At 40.1% G+C, this 19,965-nt stretch overlaps 1 protein-coding gene and 1 long non-coding RNA gene across 6 annotated transcripts in view; one reads left to right on the top strand and one right to left on the bottom strand.

Annotated features, from left to right (window-relative positions):
- The window catches only part of GRIK1 (glutamate ionotropic receptor kainate type subunit 1), a 330,275-nt gene that overhangs the window by 244,311 nt on the left and 65,999 nt on the right, over positions 1–19,965 (top strand). For all 5 annotated transcript variants that reach the window (XM_016152124.2, XM_016152125.2, XM_016152126.2 and 2 more), the window contains exon 7: positions 321–464. In XM_016152124.2, coding sequence (XP_016007610.1) covers positions 321–464 — 144 coding nt within the window. The remainder of the gene's footprint in view (positions 1–320; positions 465–19,965) is intronic.
- The window catches only part of LOC107514426, a 116,295-nt gene that overhangs the window by 51,505 nt on the left and 44,825 nt on the right, over positions 1–19,965 (bottom strand). The gene's annotated exons all lie outside the window — the stretch shown is intronic.

Genomic DNA, 19,965 nt, shown 5'->3' on the forward strand with positions numbered 1-19,965 from the left:
ATTGAGTGAACGCCCTGCTTAACATAGAAGATGCTCCAAAAATTTTTGTTCCCTGAATCAAGTCTTTTGTAGCTGATCTGAGATGTGTTTTTTTTTTTTAAGATCTAAAAACAAAGCAGAGCTATGATTCCAATTTACTCTGGAGCATGAGGTATTATTTTAGAGAGAAATAGCTACAGGAGAATGAAAACCGTTCAGCTGGAGAATAAATGTCTGTTGAGATCAGACAAATAAGGGATAAGGAAGCAGGCAGAGTGATTACACAAGCAAAGGAAGGTAAGTAAAGGTGGAATTGAAACTGTGTGTGTTTTCCTCCGCAGACTGACGCGGCTCTGATGTACGATGCCGTGTATATGGTGGCCATCGCCTCCCACCGGGCTGCCCAGCTGACCGTCAGCTCCTTACAGTGCCATCGCCACAAGCCATGGCGCCTTGGACCCAGGTTCATGAACCTGATTAAAGAGGTAAGTACTGTAGCCCAGTTCTTTCTTCAGCTTAGCACTGCTTGACTTGTCGATCATGTGTGGTCCTTTCCATATGGCTCTGTTGGCATGATGTCTACAAGGGAGGAGAGCCATCTTCAACCAGTTTATTGGTAAAAGATTGTCTGGAACTACCAGTAAATTTCCAATGTGACGCTGAGAAGTTTAAAGAAGCTATCAAATCATAATATTGATCCTCCTCCATTTCAACGATGGCCTCACATGCGCTGGTCCTCCACAAATGTTTATAGAGTTCATAGGTGCTTAGTCCAGGGCCTTTTGAGTCAAGAAGTGGGTGGTGCATCACTGAAGGTACCAGAGGAAGTTCCTACATTGTCAGCTCATATAAATTCCCACTGAACACTGGTCTCCTACATCTTGGTTTGTGCAGGACTGAGCAGGAGGAACTCTTTGTACTAATGATATTCTGATTACTGTGCCATTTATCAACTAACTGGCAAAGTCCAGTTCCATTCAGAACACCCAGTGCGGGAGCTATTTACCGAGAGGACAGGATATTTGAGAGAGGAGAGTTCTTCACTATCGCTCTGAGATCCAGGACAAGCCCCTACCCTTTCCTTTTCTTTAAAATAAATTGACTTTCCTTCACAAGATCCTGTTCTAAGATCTCAAAACTCCTAATGGATATGTATCCTTGAATGATCCTTGACCCCCCAACATATACTCGAGGGTGTGTCTGAACTTGACGAGGTGAAATAAGGCTTACAAGCAGCCAGGCCTGACCGAATATGTACCGTACTCTGTCACTGCTCCAATGCGTTCCCTATGGGATGCAGAGAGTTACACCTCAGAAGAAGAGTATCTTTTTTCCTCTCTGTACTGGAGAAGGTTGGGGTGGGACAAAGCTATGAAAGAGAAGAACGGGAGGAAACAAATAGTAAGAAACAAAGCCCCCCTAAGAACGAGGGGGACATGCTGAAGAAAAACTCCTGCTTTGGCCTCTATCTCTGCTGGTCTCTTCAGCACCTACAGATTCTCTCTCAGGCTGTTCAGTCTACTTCCCCATTGAAAGATGATTCTGGTCTGTAAGGATGAGGACCAGACAGGCAGGATGGATGAGCATCAACAGCATGTAGGCTCCAAAGTAAGGTTATCCGCAAGGCTGAGACTAGGATGCAGAAAGCAGCGGTGTCCTGAGCACGTGATTTAAGGAGGCACTTACGCTCAGGTTTGAACTCCGCACCAAAGGACACTAAGAGGGAACAACTTTCTTAAATTTTGTGCTTTGGGCCCGTCTGACTTCCCCCTAGTCCTGGTCAGGTTCCTAGGGTTTAAACCTCAGCAGCGCTAAGTTTATGAGCAATGTCACCGGGACAAGGTACTTAAACTCTTCATGTCTGTTTTCTCATCTGTAAAATGGGGATAACGCCTTCCGGCTCCCAGCATTATTGTGAGGATAAAGGGTGAGGCGACACTTGTGAAGAACAATGCCACAACCCAGTAAGGATCTGAAATGTTAGCTATTCTCTTACCACTGGAATGAACCACCGATAACAGCCTCATTCAGTTTACTGAAGAAAATGCCAGAAATTTAAAACTGGCAACATCAAAACCGACGACAAAGAAAATCACAAATAGGCATGAAATGAAATACCCTTTCTGACAGCTCATAAATCTGACATACTGTGCCTAATAGAAAAACATTACACAGCCTCTCCTCTGCAGTGATCATGGTTATGTCCTGAATCACCACCGTAATCACCTTGATCTTTAACAAGAAAACAGCTGGTTTTCTTTTATCTCGTGCTAGTGTAAGGAGAGGCATGAAGCCACATGAAAGGTGGGGATCAAACACTTGGGCACCCCGTGCTCCTTTCTGCTTGTACTTAAGTTGCATAAGAAGGTGAAATTACCAAACCACATATAGAAATGTTTTAAAAAATCATGAGCTCTGAGATGAGGGACCACATTGAAAGCAAGAAAGCATTTTACATACATTTACTCCAAAAAGAGAATTCTCCGTTCTCAGACTCCACAGTTGGAGGTGGAAAGGAAAAGGGCAGGATGCATTAGAAACCTTTATCACCATTTTTCTCATCCTCTCTTTTGTCTCTGAGACAGGATGCCATATGCTATCTTTGTCAAGGTGTAGGTGCATGCAGTGAAGATAGGAGTGGGGTGACGGGGCGGGGGATGGGGGGCAGTGCAACACCCCCAGGTGCGATACCCCAGCCTGTGGAAGGATTGGCACTGAGGGGCTTCTGAGGCAAACTGAAACGTGCAAAAGTGACAAAATGCAGATGTTTCATTCAAGGAATACATAATTCAACAAAACTTTGCATGCATCAGGCTTTATTAGGAAACATAAACGGAGGTACTTAGTCCTAAAACTTCCTTTCTTTTCGTAACTATCACTTTCTAAACAATTCCCAAAACTACGATCAGAAGCAATGTAAAGGAACAGGTCAGCAGACTGAATTTATGGGGTGAAGATCGCATTGTCACGGCAGGTAAACTTCCCCAGCAGAGAAGCAGTAGTTGCACGTACACTAATCCCTAACACCACTCGTCACTGAGAATCAGTAAGCCTTTTCGTCTCTCAGGCTAACTGCCTGTCAGTGTTGTAGGCTGACTAGAAAGAGGGAAAGAATTAAAGAATGTTTTACACATGATAGAGTGTGTTATAATGTCGTCTCTCGGGGCATTTGCTAAACAAAGGCATATTAGGAGATTATAGATTCCTACTCAACAAGCAATACTGGAACTCCTTTATATAAGTAATGTTAAATTGATTCCCTAGGAGAAAATCCCCTTCTCCCCAAAATTAGATGTGGTTTCTAGTATCTACTACTACCAATTGCACATAGTGGAGGAAAGGCAGGCTTCGGTAGAAGCTTTCCTATGCCTCAGTATGAAACCCACACTCGGCAGGATGAGCGGGGTCTCCAGAGATCTGGCCCACCCCATGACTTCTTGTAGCCCCCTGAACTTGCCACATGCTCCTAGCAGATTCTCTCACCTCTGACTGGATGCCTCCTCCAGGTCGCCCTTTACATCTCGAGTTAAGCACCAGCTCCTATCTGCCGGCCTTCACCCACCGATGTTGACTCCTCATCTATTATGATTGTTGTTCCGCCATCATAATGATTTGCATGTCTATGTCCAAGCTGTGCTTTTCCAGTCTTGAGTCCCTAGTTCACATACAATCTATATGCAAGTACCGCAGGACACACTCGGTACATGAATATCTCATGTAGTAATAAGATAGCACCAGGGCCTAGACTGGACTAGTGGACCGGGGTCCTAGTTCTGATGGGGGTGTGGGGCAGGAGTCTCTAGAACAGGACGACCTTCATAACTCTAGCAATAGGAGTGTACACCCTGAGATTTAATCACGGATTACCATCTGCATACACTTGGCCATTTAGTGTCTTTCTCGGAGGCCTCTTTTATAAAATGGGTATAAAAATACCCACTCTATATGTTCGTGGCAGTCGCATATGTTATAGCAAAGCCGAGCAAATGGCTGGCATGCAGCGGTTGCTCAATAAAGCATAGCTCTCATTAAATGGAAGGTTCTGCTAAAAATGTTTATCATGTAAAGCAGTTGTCAGGAAGAAATGAGGCAGAGCACATAGAACATTTAGTGCATTGCCCAGCATATGTTAGCACCGTGTGCTCGCTATTATTATTAGCATCATCATTATTATTATTATCGAAGCCCAAGATGAAGTAGCAAGGTTTGCAAAAAGGAGGATAGGAACTAGTAGTGGAAAATCAGGAGTTCCATGGAGATGGGCATGTAGCCTACAGCAGGCCAACGGCAACCAAGCTGGGGAATAAGGGAGCGTTTGATCATGGAGCGCACACACGACTGTCCAGGAAAGTCCCCAAGACACTGGGTAATCATCAGCTGGACTGAACCAGCAAGAAACCCTGGCAAGCCACATCTCAGGTCAGTCTGGGAAATGACAGCTGAAAGCGAGTGCTAAGGAAGCTGAATTACTTCCTGCCTGAGATCAGAGTTCCTCTGAATCGGGAGTAAATTCTAGCTGGCTGTGGGGAAAAAAGTGGCAGCAGCTGCAGAAAGAACGAGCTCACTGAGGCAACTGGAGAGAAGAGGGTCTCTGATGACAGGTGCTAAGAGGGGCAGCGAGCTGTGAGTACGATGAAGCGAATTACAAATTTTAGGTTATGTCAGTGGTCCTTAACTGTTTTCTGGGTTACAGACCCTATATTACAAGTGGACACTTCTTGCTTGTTGGGGCTACTCTGTGCTCTCTGAAATCAGCAGATAATATAAACTGGTACCCTCATTGGGCCTGAGAGATTTTTAAAGCTAATGCTCGTTCTCAAAGCACTTTCTTTAACTGTATGATTTCCTGTTGGGCAGTCTCTCCTGATGTTTCTATGACCTAAGTAATAGATCTGTTTCAGATGGAAGCATGCATTGGTTCCTCAGCCTGATGACCTCCAGTAGTATGCCTCCTGCTCTTCCTGCTGAAGTCTCCTCCCGCCTCTTGACAGTCCTGTTGGCTATATAGCCCAGGACAATCCCACCAACAAACTCTGGATCCAAATCTGGTCCATGGGAAACACTCATTCCTTCCTTGAAAATTCTGGGAATGCCTCTAACTGTGATGCGGCAGACTTCCCCTGCTTGGCCCACCACCTCATTTGGCCAGCTCTCGTGTAGCCCTTGTTTGTCACTGGGAGTCACACCGCAGTTCATAGTCCATCCTAACTTTCTCATGTTTGGGTCAGCCGCTGGTCTTCTGAATCTCTAACAGCAGTCAACCTATTTCACATATAAGCAAAGTGAAGTACATAAATGCATAGTAAATATACTACCCTCCAGAAACACAAATTTGCTTGTAGCTTCCTACGTCCACCCTGCTATTCTCAAATAGTGGAGATACATGGTTTTTTTTTTCATTTTCTGATTAAAACGTGCATTATAACACCTCTCTGTCATACTCCTTTCAGCCTGGAAAGCACTGCCTCCCATGTTCCCCTCGGGCTCTCTGACTCAGAATTCATTGTCTCTAGTAAGCACCTCCTATCCAGAATTGGAGATTGGTCCTTTACTGGACCACATATACTTCTGCTTCATTCAGACACTGTGATATCTTTCCCTTGGATAAGAAGAAAATCAGTTTATCTTTGTGTCCTCAGAACACTGTGTCTGTACATTGTAGGCATTTAAAAGATGCTTATTTTTTTAAAAAAATGATATGCACACAGGCAAAAAATAAAAATAAATAAAAATAAAATAAAAAATAAAAGATGCTTGTTGCGCTGGACCCAGGAAACTAAAATTTAGCAAATTAGTAATAAATTTTGCTGAACTAATACTTGATTTTAAACTATACATCTAGTTCCAAATTGATCTTGTCCAAAACAAATTTACTATATACTAGTGAAAAATTATCTCCAGATACCAATGTATATGGGATTTCAGAGTCTTATATAAAATATGGGCAAATTTCTGCCATTGTTATATTTTGCTATAACAATGTAATTTATTAGTTTCATTTTTATGGAATGAAGATTATAAATTTGAATATGTAAATCAGATATTTAAAATTCAAGCTTTTAAAAATCAAAAAGTAAAAGATAAAATTCTCCACTCGGGCACTTCTATTTGCCTTAATATTTATTTAGACTTTTACTTAGTAGGCCAGTATTTAATTTTCTGGGGTTTTTTGTTTGTTTGTTTGTTTGTTTTGCCATTTTGTTTTGCTTTTACTATATGGGATCCATGTGAAAAATTACAGAGTTGAAAAAAAAAAATTAAAACCCCTGGAGAAACACAAGCTCTGACATGTTTGTACTCTCCTGTGTCTCCACTGACCAACACTTCCCATTATCACATGCCACTTGATGCTGATTGCCAGGATGAGCTGTCCCTTGGATTAATTAGATGACATTGGATCTGGCAGGATACTCAGTCCAACTTCTTTCTACTCTTTGGAAATGCTTACAGTTTCTACTTCTCATTCTGTACCTACCGAAAAGCGCCTGCATTCTGACTCCTCATTCTTCAGCATCGCCGCCTCATTTGCACTGTGTAGATGAAAACCATTCATCTCAGCATCCTCTCACGTTTAGGACACTTAGACCTAAAGAAAAAGTGGATTTTTCGGGTTCTTCTCTCAATTCCCTGTACAGTTCTGGATAGAGAAGCGAGGTCAGTTTCTAAATGTTCATAGTTTACTGTTTTTCCCAATTGCATGCATTGTCATGTACACTAAGGTGCTAAGATACCTGTCCCTGTAGTTGTTACTCAGTGGCTGGGTGACCAGTCACCTGTCAGAAATGCTGAAAGTAGGTGTCAGCATAAGTTCTGCCAAATTCTCTTTAGTTTCTATGATTCTAAATAACATTTGTATTTATAAGACAGTCTTTAGGGACTCATGTCAGTTATCCTCTGTCTCTCATTTAGCTACTCATATCCTTGCTCCTTATCACATTGATTGAAGAATTTACTTTCTCTACTGCAGTCTGTTATGTTTGTGTGTTCGTGTGTGTGTGTGCACATGCACAGAGATGTGTTTAACTTACTTAATGTCATTTTATAATACATACATACATAAACATGTATATGTATGTGCATATATATGTATGTGTACATAAACATGTATATGTATGTGCATATATGTGTATGTGTATTTATGTGGGCATATATATCTGTGTGTGTGTATGTCATTCAGAAGTTTGCCTTTCCAATCAATCTTAAGTTTTGAAATATTTCTAAGTTGATGCATATTTATTTATCTGGTTCATTTGTTTTCATTGAAATCTAGTATTCTATCATTCATTTAGTTAACAAATATTTACCGAATACCTTGTATGTGGCAGACCCCATTCTAGGGACCAACAATGTTCACTAAAAAGAACAAAGTCCTCATTCTCATGGAGCTGATATTCTAGTGGGGGAATCAGATGTATATATAAGGAAATATAGTATACCAGATGATGACAATGATTGTCAAAAAAAAAAAAAAAAAAAAAAAGAAGCAGCAGCAGCTCATAATAGGGTAGGGTACGCAGAGGTTCTTAAAGAAACAGGCATTCTTATTTTATATAAAATAGAAAATATCTCAGTACTGTCCAATAGAAAAATGTGAGTCACATACGTATTATATTTTTCTAATAGCCATATTAAAAAATAAAATCAATCAGGTGAAATTAATTTTAATAACGTTTTACTTAACCCAACAGACCAAAAAATATTATTTTAACATTTAATCAATATAAAATTATTATTTTATTTTTATAACAGCTCTTTTAAATGGAGTTTGTATTTTAAGCTTATAGCACTCAGTTTGAACTCACCACAGTTAAAATGCTCAGTACATCTTGGTGACTAAATAAATGTTTTCTTAATAGGATATCTCATCCAACCAGGCTAACCAGAGACAGATATAAATTAAAGCCAGATAGGATCTAATTTTTTATCCTCATAGACGAAGAACATATTGATTAACTATAAGAATTATTATCCACTAAACAAAGACAATAATCTGACTAATATGACCAAAGTAATTTGAGTAATTCAAGACTGAGTGATTTGATTTCCAGGTTTAATTGATCACATTATCTGCATAATTAGACACATACCCTATTCCCACTCACTTCACATCTACTAGTTCTCAGATTTGTGTTCTTGCCCATTCAGTTGTCTTGCAAGTACAGAAGCCAATTTATTACATTTTGACGCACAAGTCACCAAATGAATCCGTGTCAAAGGAAACCAGTTTATCAAAAAAGAAAAAGCCATGTGGCTATTCTAAAATAAATCCTTAGGAAATAAAAATAAGTTTACACAGAGTGCATGGCATAGATATAGTTAAAGGCAGCAGATTTAGAGTTGGAAATCAAATATTGGCAAGAAGAGCTATTATATTTTTAAATTAGGCAGTGATCCATGCAAGCTGTTATTGCAAGATAATGGGTTATAAACAACACACATAATAGTTAAAATAATTATATATTGAACAGTTGAGAATATGATAAATGCATCATTTCGGCTCCTGAAATAGCTGACATCCACGGAAGTTCCACGGTCTAAAGGTTATGTTTATCATTTCTTCCTTTGCTTAATGTTTATTTTCATCACCATTATTATGTATACTTTAGATTTGTTTTTAAATAGCTTTTCTGAGAACTGGCTTAAAATTGAGGGTGACTGGACAGAGATCACATTGCTTAGCCTGAGAGTGAATTTCAGACATTTGTCATTGTACCATACTCTGGGGACCTGACTAAGACAGTAATAGTATAGTTAGTCCCTCAGTCTATCTATACAATAGATACCGAACGAGCCTCTTTCAATTAAAAACAAATGAAATAACACCACAATGAATTATGGTTGTTAACTCTTCTCTTCAGGATACAGAGCGAAGTGTGGACAAATTTTTGAAATCTAGAAAAGTCTTTGTTTTCTTTTCTTTGCACCATCTCCCCCAAAGTCCCTTCATCTCTTGATCTTACTGTGAGTAATTCCATGATAAAGGGTTAGCAAAACAAACATTTTCTAAATAAATGAATGGTTATATCAATTAGGGAATCAATACACGCTCAAAGGCGTCATTCATTTCATGCACATTCACTGCACAAAAAAAAAGAATTTCTAAACTTGGAAAGCCTTCAAAATTCAAAAATTTCTTTAGAGTTGGACTGAGGAGTAAGAGCTAATTTTGGAGCTACAAATGAACTAAATCTCCATTTTTAACTACAGCTGTGCCATGTGCTCTGCGTAAACCTCCAATTTCACCAGCGGGACCTTGTGGAGGTCAAATTATTTTACCTCTTCGATCTGCAGGTTGTATAATCTGCTTGTCCAGATCTTTTCAGAAGGAGAGGAAAAGGTACAGGAAAATAGCGTGGGACACAGATATTTGTTTCTTGTCATGTAATCTTATAGCCTTTACTAGGTATCATGGCCAGTAGGCAGAATATCCAATACCCAGGTCTTGGTACCCCCTCTCTACTTTTCCTCCACTACTTAGAAATATGTAACTCTTAGAAGTGCTACTTTATTCAATCATATTTTCTACAAACATTTTTGATATCAATCAAATGTAGATGGTAGAATTCAAAAATAAGGAAAACATTTTTTTGCTAGCAAGAGATTAACAATCAATTGAAGAAGAGATAGCTAACACAGAGTTAACATAACATATAATTGTTATGTATAAGTACCTAATAAATATATAGTTGACATAATACAAATAGTTAATAGTTAGTTAACATAATACAAGACCTAGTGAATATGCCACAGAGTTAACAAGTAGCCCCTACAAAAACTTAGGGACCAGAACCATATTTTCTCCTCTTAAAATACATGCATTTTATAACTCCAATTTTTTCCCTTTCCATTGAGCAGTGACTTCTGGAATAATCCCTCTAATGTCTTCAAAAATTCTGAAATGTGACTCAATAACCATTTTAATACTCAGCATTCGTTTTCAAATACTGCATTGCTAGTGGACCCATTCTTTCAGCCAAAAGAGAGATTCCTTGCTAAGGGATCATGTTGAAAATATCCTTGGTGGTTCTTTCAGTATAACTAATTGCTCTTGAGAATCTCCAGACTAGAAGTAGTGTGCTCAATTGCATTTAAAAAAGTCACGGTTCTAAACACTGATATTTATCAATAAAATTATGATCAGATTATATGAATCAATTAACAAAAACTAAAGAAGGAATTGCCAAAGACTGCCCTACTAATAAAAATCTTATTGAAATACAAATAAAAGGAGAGGTGATCCTTTCCAGTAGTGTTCGGGCCTGGAATATATTGACACCTACAACTCTGCAACCAATCTAAATCAGCCATAGTTTAAAGCCGAAAGATTCTTACACTAAAAATTAAATTCAGATCTTTTTAAACAAAGATCATTAAAAGTCCAGAGAACTAATTTCCTTTGTTAGATTTGTGTGTTTGGCTCAGCCACTCAAGTGCTTTCCATGACTTGGGGACAAACCAATCCATTTAAAGAAGGAAAGTTTAATAATGTGTGTTAGTATATGCCTGTAACAAATTTCCATTAACTATTTCTCATAATGTGTTATGGTGCTGTACTTCTAATACATATTTGTGTGCATGCACACACACACACACACGTGCATATACACAGACATACACACACTCACTCTCATATACTAAAATCTTAGACTTCAAGAAAAAGCCCCATCTCATCTTGATCCAATCACTTATGAGCTATGTGACTTTGTGAAGCCACATCAACTCTTTGTCTCAGTGATCTCAAAATTATCTGAGTCTGTGTCCTTACCATAAATGTTCTCAAAAGTGGACAGGAGGCTGTCCAACTACGTTTCCACCCTAATAATCTTACATTTTCTGTACCTCATGTCAGACAACCCAGGAATATCATGTAAAGAGATAAGCTCACCCCCGTGGGCAGCCCACTGGAATAAAGTCTATATAAGCTTGCTGGTCAGATTTACCCCAGAGTATTGACCCTCATCATTGCAAGAATTGCCCAATTGCTCAGTTCACAGTTTGGAGTACAAACTATGAAGTTCCTCTTCTTTATTAAGTGAGTGGCTCACATATTTGTCTTGCAGGGGATGCAAAGATTATTGTGATTCCTGATGGTGAGGGTATATATCCAGGAGCACCACCCTGAACATTTAAGAGGGCCTAAGACAGGAGCAAAGTAAAGACATATTTGAAAATAAAAGCCAATTACATTGGGAACTCTGTCCACCTAAACTATGTGAAATAGATGTTATTAAGGAGCAACAAAAATTACAGAAGTGCAATTAGAGGGAGATATGAAGAAGGAAGACGGGATCTGCATCGGTGGTGACTGGTGGACGGATCCTGACATGAACCAGGGGTCTTTTTAGTGCCCGCTGGTAAAGAATCTTCCTCACTTAACTACTCACCTAAAAGGCAGGTGGGATGTGGCATCCTTCCAGATGCCAAAAGCTGACTTCTAAGAGCGCTCACGCACTCAGCAAAACAGACAAACAAACAAACAAAACAAAACATACAAAAAAAAACAACTAAAGCCAAAGCTTAGTGTTGCATTAAGGTGCACATCATTTGCAGTTACTTTGAAGACAAGTTGTTAGGAGAACTTCAGAGGCTTTAGGAGGAAATTATAATTTGGGGGGCAACGATAATTAGAAATATACAATGTTTTAAATGCTTTAAATCTATTTTGCTCACTTCATCCTCACAACAGCCTGATGATAAGTCGTACCTCCATTTTATATGACAAAACTGACTGAGGTTTAGCAAGGCTGGATGACTGGCCCGAGGTTATAAGCTAGAACATGACGCAACCATAGGTGTTACGCCATAAAGCCAATGGTCCCCATTTCTGTGCTCCACACCTCTCAAATCTAAGTTTCCAAAACTCGAACATGGCTAGGTAGAGCTTTCATCTCCACTCAGTGGTACGTAACCAGCATACCCCAAAGCGCTGAACAATACTTCTTTGTTTATGCATGTGTTTTTATTTATTTTAAAAGATATTTCTAATAACCTTGTGAAATTCAGAACATTCATCAAAACTCCTCAGAGTCTATGGCATAGCTGCGCCTCCTACCCCATGGAAGCCTGAAAAGGCACAGATGCCAATGGCCAAGAGATTTGTTCTGCCCTGAAGAATGAAATGATCAGGGGTTTTACTACATCTGGCACTCTCTGGCCAGAGAGTAGTCAGACTTCTTTGATGCCAAATACGATTGAGTCTTCTATGCTTCTCTGTTACTTTCATTGCAAAATGTTACAGAACATTTACAGAATATTAAAAGACTTGAAAAGCTTTAGACTGAAAATATAGTGACCTATAACTGCTCTGTTATTCAGTTATTCAGCAACTTCACCATTTGGTAGAATTAAATTTTACTTCCTAAGTGGCATCGCAGAATGATAGAATGTTAAAGTTTAATGGGAATATGGCAAATTCCCCAATTCCGTCACATGGCTGTGGAGGAAACTGTGATGGAGGAGTAGGCTGAACAGCCTCTGAGCATGAAAAACAGATCAGAGACATCCTTGTGGACACTCATGTGACAGTGCACGTTCTTCTTTGGCTCCTATCCTAATACATTTGGTCATCTTCTCAGCCGAACGCTGTCTTTGGAGTCAGAAAATATGGGTCTAAATCCATGCCTCATTTTTTATTAGCTCTGTATACCTCACACCTTTGTGTCATCAGACAAGGCTAATGCTTTCAACTACACACACCTGCAAGAATGAAAGCAAATAGCATTTGTGAAAATATTCAGCCTGTTGGGCTGTGCAATTGAGTTTTCCAAAGGTGAAATAGTTTGTAGCAACATCCACATGCTGATTGGAATGATCCAGTCAGCGGAGGACAAGTTGATAATGAGAGAGAGAGAAACTGTTAGAGCAATGGCTCTGTATAGGTAAGGGGGGAGGGAGCCTGATGCGCGCCTGAATACAAGCGTGGATGGTTCATTTGCCATGACAGGAGGGAAAGGAGAGAATAGAGGATGGATGCTGGTGCTGAGATCACAGACGTGATGGTAGTAACTCATCACCTCTGCCTTCTCAGTAAGATAACACCACCACCATCGGAGAGTTAGGAAGAACTAAGAGTCGGGATTCCATTATAGCAAGAAAACAAGGGAATGTCAGCCACACCACCTATATTTTGAAATTTTCACAGAGTAGAACCATTTAATGAAGGAACAAATACTCATGCATATCATTTACCGAGATTTCTCTGAAATGTTTATTCTACAATCAATATGGAGCAAGATATACTATGCGTTGGGAATTGCGACAAGCTCTGTACTCATAAGACAGGTGAGACATGGGCCCTGGCTTCAAGGAAAGCTGATTCAAATAAGATAGACAAGAAAGCAAATATGTGCCTTACCTTCGAGGGACTTAGAGGTTAGAGGTATCTTTAAGGTACAGAGTGGGTCATAAGGACAGTAGCGTTCTTCCCCCTGAGTTTCTCCAAAAGCCTTCCCAGAGGATGTGAGGGTTGGCCTCAGTGTGAGACAATGAGTTGGAGTGTGGCACGCAGCACGGTGGGAAAGGGTACTCCATACTTGGAAAACTGGTTGGTGACCGAGAATGAATCATGGTAGAAGGTAAAACAGATGATGAGCAGAGGCTAGCTCGTAAAGAATGTGCTCATGATTCAGACCAATTCTGCAGGTCAGAGATTTTCAAAATGTACTTGATATATTTCGACCTCCAGAGACTTAGATAATCTCTTATGCCAGTTTGAGAAAGATTGCATTTTAAGTATGAAGATGAAGTTCAATCACGTTGCCCACCCTCTATCCCCTGTGGTATTTTATAATTCATCACTAACCAATGACGTGAGGTATATCGATGCTTTATTTTGTGCCATGATTCCTATGTAAACTTTCCCTAGCATTCACAAGAGGAAAAATACTGAAAAAGACATTAATAGACCTAAGCCGAAATAAGCATGGCCTCTTGCCCTCGAGATGTCAGATCTAAGTGGAAATCTAACAAAGCAACACAGCGGCGGTGAACTCATGCTGTGGGATGGAAAGTGGTAGGAAGGAAAGAAGAAAGGGCACGATCGAACCTTCCTTTTCCCCTAATTTTCAGAACAGCAGGAGAGTTGGGGATATGAGGAAAGAAGTGGGTGTCGCCGAGGAGGAGGGCGAGTTTCTTCATCACCCTTCACCTTCCCTTCTTGGTCCTACATGGACCACGTGACAAGTTCAGCCCATGACCAGGGCTTTAGTTGTCCACATTACTGAAATTACAAACCAGTGATTTGAACGTCAGGCTAATTATCACTTGAAAATTAAATATGAATACTGACTCCCTCTCTGTGCAGCCCGTGAAGGAACACTAAGAGAAAAGGATGAAAACGTTCATTGTTGGCTTTTTTGTAAATCAATGGTTTGCCTTGGAAAGTCAGGTCTTGATACTAATAACTTGAGCTGATCTTTTAGGTATAAATGTTGGAAGTTTTTTTACTCATTTTTTTTCTTTCATTGAGTCTATGGAAAATACAGCTTTAAAATTTATGTGGCATGAAAATAAGAGTAAAGGCATTGTCTTTTATGAGAGCCTCTTTCTTTTATCTATTCTATATATATATTCTACGCCTTTTTAAAAGAAGTATTTTGAACCAGTGCCAAGCAGACTGGTAACAATATTATCGGACCAAAAAAAAAAAAAATCAAGGAGGTAGTAGTGGTAGAGGAGTGAACAGTATTTGTGATAAAAATTCTTCTTAACAAGGAATCAAAAAGTGACAATTTTTCTGGATCAATATAGGTGATGAGTGTGGTCCTGTCAAATGTTTTAAAAGACAGTTCCAATGATTGCAAGGGACTTTAAAGAAATAATGAAAATTTGTAAATGTGACAAACCGTTGACCCAGGTTTGAACCTGGATTAAGTTTGCTCCATTCAACGAGTTACAGATTTTCTTTTCATCTTGCTATTATTAGAAATGGAAACAGAATGTCTTTACGCAAAGCCCACATTTAGCAGAGGATTGCAATTACCCTCACAGTCCTCGCATTTATCAACAAGATTTGCCAACAAAACATTTTGAAAACAAAGACAATAAATAAAATGCTCTTTATAAAAGGTTAGCTGAGCTTTAGACAATTATTCTGCATATGTTTAGCTTGATAGAATTCACATTTCAGATTTTAGTGCATAATATGTTGACTCTAACATAGGATCAAACTTCCCAACGAAATTATGAGTGCTCTCATTCATTCTATTTTCATTATTTCAGATATAAATTTTTTAAATTAATTACAGCTTATAAAAAATTCAAGTCTAAAAATTTTCACTTTGACTATGAGATTCTTCATTATCAGTGAAATAAAGATATTTTCATCTTTTCATCACATTTCAACTGGGATTATAAATTGAGGAATTGAAGATAAAAGGAAGGAGAAACAAAGTCTTTGCAATGAGACAAAACCTAAGTTAAGCTGGATTCCCCATTAAGTAACGATTCTCTCTTGACCTACATGAGACTCAGTCTCCTAAGGATAAAAAAAAAAAGGAGATAAAAATGCCTACCTTGCAGGGTCTTGATCAAAATTAAATTAGATTAGGTATAACGTGATAGGCAGTCAAAATGCTGATTTCCGTCTCTTTCCCTTACATTGTTGAAGATGCTGCCATTATTAACATAAATGGCCAAACGATAGCAAATGCCAGTTTCGAATAAATTTTAGTAAGTTATTTATTTATATATCATAAGATATAGTACAGAAGGACAGCTGAAGATGGGGACTCTTGTGCAAGCAATTTATTGGGGAATGCTCTCAGAAGAAACTGGTGAAGGAAGTTGGGTGGGAAAGAGAAAGACGCTAGGAGAAATCTAGCTTCGAATTTATTCCACCAGGAGACTTTTGTAACATGCGTTTCACCCCAGTGTGCGTGGTTCCCCTGTGAGGCTAACACACCCCAGTATTGCTCATTCATTGGCTATAAACCACTGGGAGATTGGGGCATAGCTTCATGAAGCTATCAAGCTTCTGTAGGCCAAGGGCAGCCGACACTCCCTGCGTGAGTGCACATGAAGAAAAAGACAGATTTTATTCTAACTTACGCACGCCGGCACAGACAACTTAAACAAGGCCAGTATGACAATTCGGTCTTTTAAGACCAGTTACTACCATTTATGAAAGGTTTATTATAGGATTTTTTGAACAGGAAATATTCTTAGAACATCTTGCATTGAATGTGACTTAAATGTATTTGGTTTGCCTACAAAATTTAGAAATCAGATCATCCACGACGTCTTCTCCAGCACTGTGAGCTGCTGAACCCACCGAGTGCACAGAGTGAACGTTGCACCCATGTTGTGGGATGTTGTATTTTACTGATTCGGAAATTAGAACACTTTATATGTACGTGTTGAATACCTTAAATACATACAATTCTTAATTGTCATTATACCTCAATAAAGCTTTAAAAATTAACAAAATATACTGAAACGCATGACCCAGAAAGACCTTTTTTAGTTGAGTTGTGGAAGTAAAGAACATTTTGTGATTTTAGAAAACAGAAATAACACCTTGACTGATACCGTGAGCCTACTTACTTGAATAAAGGACAATTCGGTATTAGAATTGTCTTAAAATTAGGATGACCAACTGTCCTGGTTCACTTGTGACTGAAGGTGTCCCCCTGGACACAAGACTTGCAGACAGACAGCCCCAGGGCAAGATGGCAACATAGGTAAATGCTGTGCTTGCCTCCTCCCGTGACCACATTAAAATTACTACTAAATTATAGAATGATCAGCCTGGAGAAGCATCCGAAGGCTAGCTGAACACAAGTACTATCACTAAAAATACACAGAAACCACGTGGGGACTGGATGGAGGTGCAGAGATGCAAAAGACTGGCCTCACAACCTCCTGTGGTAGTTGAGAATAGGGAAGGACAGCTCAGCTGCAGAGGTCCTCACGAGGGACCTTCGCCACCCACCCGGCTTCCCAGGCCAAAGCACTGGTGCGAGGAAGAGGAGCATCCACAACATCTGGCTATAAAAAACAGTGGGGATTCAATCGGCCTTGGTGGGATTAGAAGGCTGCAGAAAACCCAGGCATCGTCTTAAAGGGCCCGCGCACAGACTCACTCGCTTGCTGGCGCTCATCCTAGCAGACGGTCGGTCAGAAGCTTGGGAGGTGCCAGAGACGTGCAGAGAGAGACTGAGCTGTGCAGCTTCTGCGAAAAGACTGGAGGACCACCTACCCTCCTCCGGGGTCAGCCGCAGGTGGGCACCATCTTGCCCGTGTTGAGCCCTCCCCCCACGCAGCTAAATCCGACTTTTCATTGGCCTGGTGAGCTCCGCTCTCTCCACCTGGGTGATCCCTGGGACCACCCCCCTCCGCCCCACCCAACTCTACTGCACAGCCAGAGGCACTTTTGTGAAGAGGGCCAACCTTATCTCATGAACTGCAAGTGCCTCTTTAGCAGCAAATAGCCCACCTCGGCTGGCGCACCCCTGGAGGCCCAGGCTGCAGTTTTTCTTGGAAAACTCTTGGGGTTCCGCAAGCCCCAGGCTGGCGGCAGCTAGCCTCGGTGTGCTCTGAAAAGCTCCAGGCTCAAAACTGGCGCCAAAACTAAATCTGCATTTACCTGGTAAACACCACTTGCCATATCCTGGTGACTCCCTGAGACCCCACCTCACCCAACTCACGCGCTGCCCGAGGCTCTTGCGTCAGATAAGGCAGCCACAGGCCTTGGGGTGCTCTGGGCCTTTTGCCGAGCTGCTCCAGGCCGGGTACAGGTGGCAGCCAGCCTCGTTTCACAGTGTGTCCTCTCCCACGCACTTCTAGGTTCAGTAGAGGCAAGTGACTAAGCACAGAGCAGTTTGTGGCTTTGACCAGGTGACGGCTCACAGGCAGCAGCTGACCTTGGCCTGCATGGGAGTCCCTCCTAAGGGGCTCCAGACCCAACACACCTGTTGGCCAGCTTCAGACCACGACAGAGCACCACCTGATTACCCTAAAAAGGACACACTCCAAATGCAGCCCTGGTAGGCACCAGAGCCCACTAGGACATTTTGTTCCTCGGAGTCAGCCCACACAGAGCAGCTCATGTGCTGTGGGCATGGCCAATTCTCACAGCCAGTCAGCCTGAGGACCAATCTGACCCACCAAGATGCCAACAGCAATCAAGGCTCAACTACAAAAGGTGGGCACACACAAGGTATACTCCCTGAGTGCCACCAGAACCCACAGGGCACCTACTACGTAAGGCTACACAAGACTGAGAGACATAACAGATCTACCTAATACATAGAAACAAACAGAGAAACAACCAAAATGAGAAAACAAAGAACTATATCTCAAATAAAATAACCGAAGAAAACTCCAGAACAAGAACTAAATGAAATGGAGGCAAGCAACCCACCAAATATAGAGTTCGAAACAATAATTATAAAGATGCTCTAGGAATTTAGTGATAACTTCAACAAAGAGATAGTAAACATAAAAAAGAACCAGTCAGAAATAAAGACTACAATAACTAAAATGAATAATACACTAGAAAGAATCACCAGCAGCTTAGATGAAGCAGAGGATCTCATCGGTTATCTGGAAGACAAGGTAGCAGAAAACACCCAATAAAAACAGCAAAAAGAAAAGAAAAAAAAAGAAAATAGTTTAGGGGAGTCTGGGACAACATCAAGCATACCAACATTCGCATCACAGGGGTACCAAAAGGAGAAAAAAGAGAACGAGGGACTGAGAACCTATTTGAGGAAATAATAATAGGAAACTTACCTAACCTGGTGAAGGAAGTAGACGTACAAGTCCAGGAAGCATGGAGAGGCCCAAAGAAGATGAACCCAAAAAGGCCCACACAGGGACACGTCATAATTAAAATGCCAAAGTTTAAAGACAAAGAATCTTAAAAGCAGCAAGAACATGGCAGCTTATTACTTAAAAGGAAGCTCTCATAAGACTATCAGCCCATTTCTCAACAGAAACTTTGCAGGCAAGAAAGAATTGGCACAAAATATTCAAAGTGATGAAAACCAAGGATTCATTACCAAGACTACATTACCCAGCAAGGCTGTCACTTAAAATTGAAGGAGAAATAAAGAGCTTCCCAGACAAGAAGATTTAAAGGAGTTCATCACTACCAAACTGGTATTACAAGAAATGTTGAAGGGTCTTCATTAAGAAGAAGGGGGAGAAAAAAGGGAACATATATATGAATAATAAAATGGCAGTAAGTATGTACCTATCAATAATCACTTTAAATGTAAATGGATTAAATGTTTCAATCAAAGGACATGAGATTATTTAATAGATAAGAAAATAAGACCCACACATACACTGTCTACAAGAAACTCACTTCAGATTAAAAAACCCACATAATGAAAGTAAAGGGATAGAAAAAGATACTTTATGGAACTGGAAACAACAAAAAGTGGGGGTAGTAAAACTTATATATCAGACTAAGTAGACTTTAAAACAAAGGCCATTATAATGGGCAAAGAAAGACATTACATAACGATAAAGGGATCAATATAACGAGAGCACATAACCCTTGTAAACATTTATGTACCCAACATAGGAGCACCTAAATATATAAATCAAATACTGACTAACATAAAGGGAGAGAGCAACAGTGATACAGTCATAGGAAGGGACTGTAACACTCCATTGGCTGACGGATCTGACAAACATTAAATCGACAAGGAAACATCAGCTTAGATAACATACTAGACCAGATCGATTTAGTTGATACTTTTAGAGCATTTTACTCCAAAGTAGCAGAATATACATCCTTTTCAAGAGCACATGGAACATTTTCTAAGATAAACCACTTGGTAGACCACAGAACAAGTCTCGATAAATTTAAGAAGATTGAAATATCAAGGATCTTTTCCAACCACAGTGGTATGAAATTAGAAATCAATTGCAAGAAAACTGTAAAACACACACACACATCGAGGGTAAAAAACATGCTATTAAACAATGAACAGGGTTAACAATGAGATCAAGAAAGAAATTAAAATATACCTTGAG

This window comes from Rousettus aegyptiacus, unplaced genomic scaffold, assembly GCF_014176215.1.
Source record: "Rousettus aegyptiacus isolate mRouAeg1 unplaced genomic scaffold, mRouAeg1.p scaffold_m13_p_4, whole genome shotgun sequence".
Classification (NCBI taxonomy): Eukaryota; Metazoa; Chordata; class Mammalia; order Chiroptera; family Pteropodidae; genus Rousettus; species Rousettus aegyptiacus.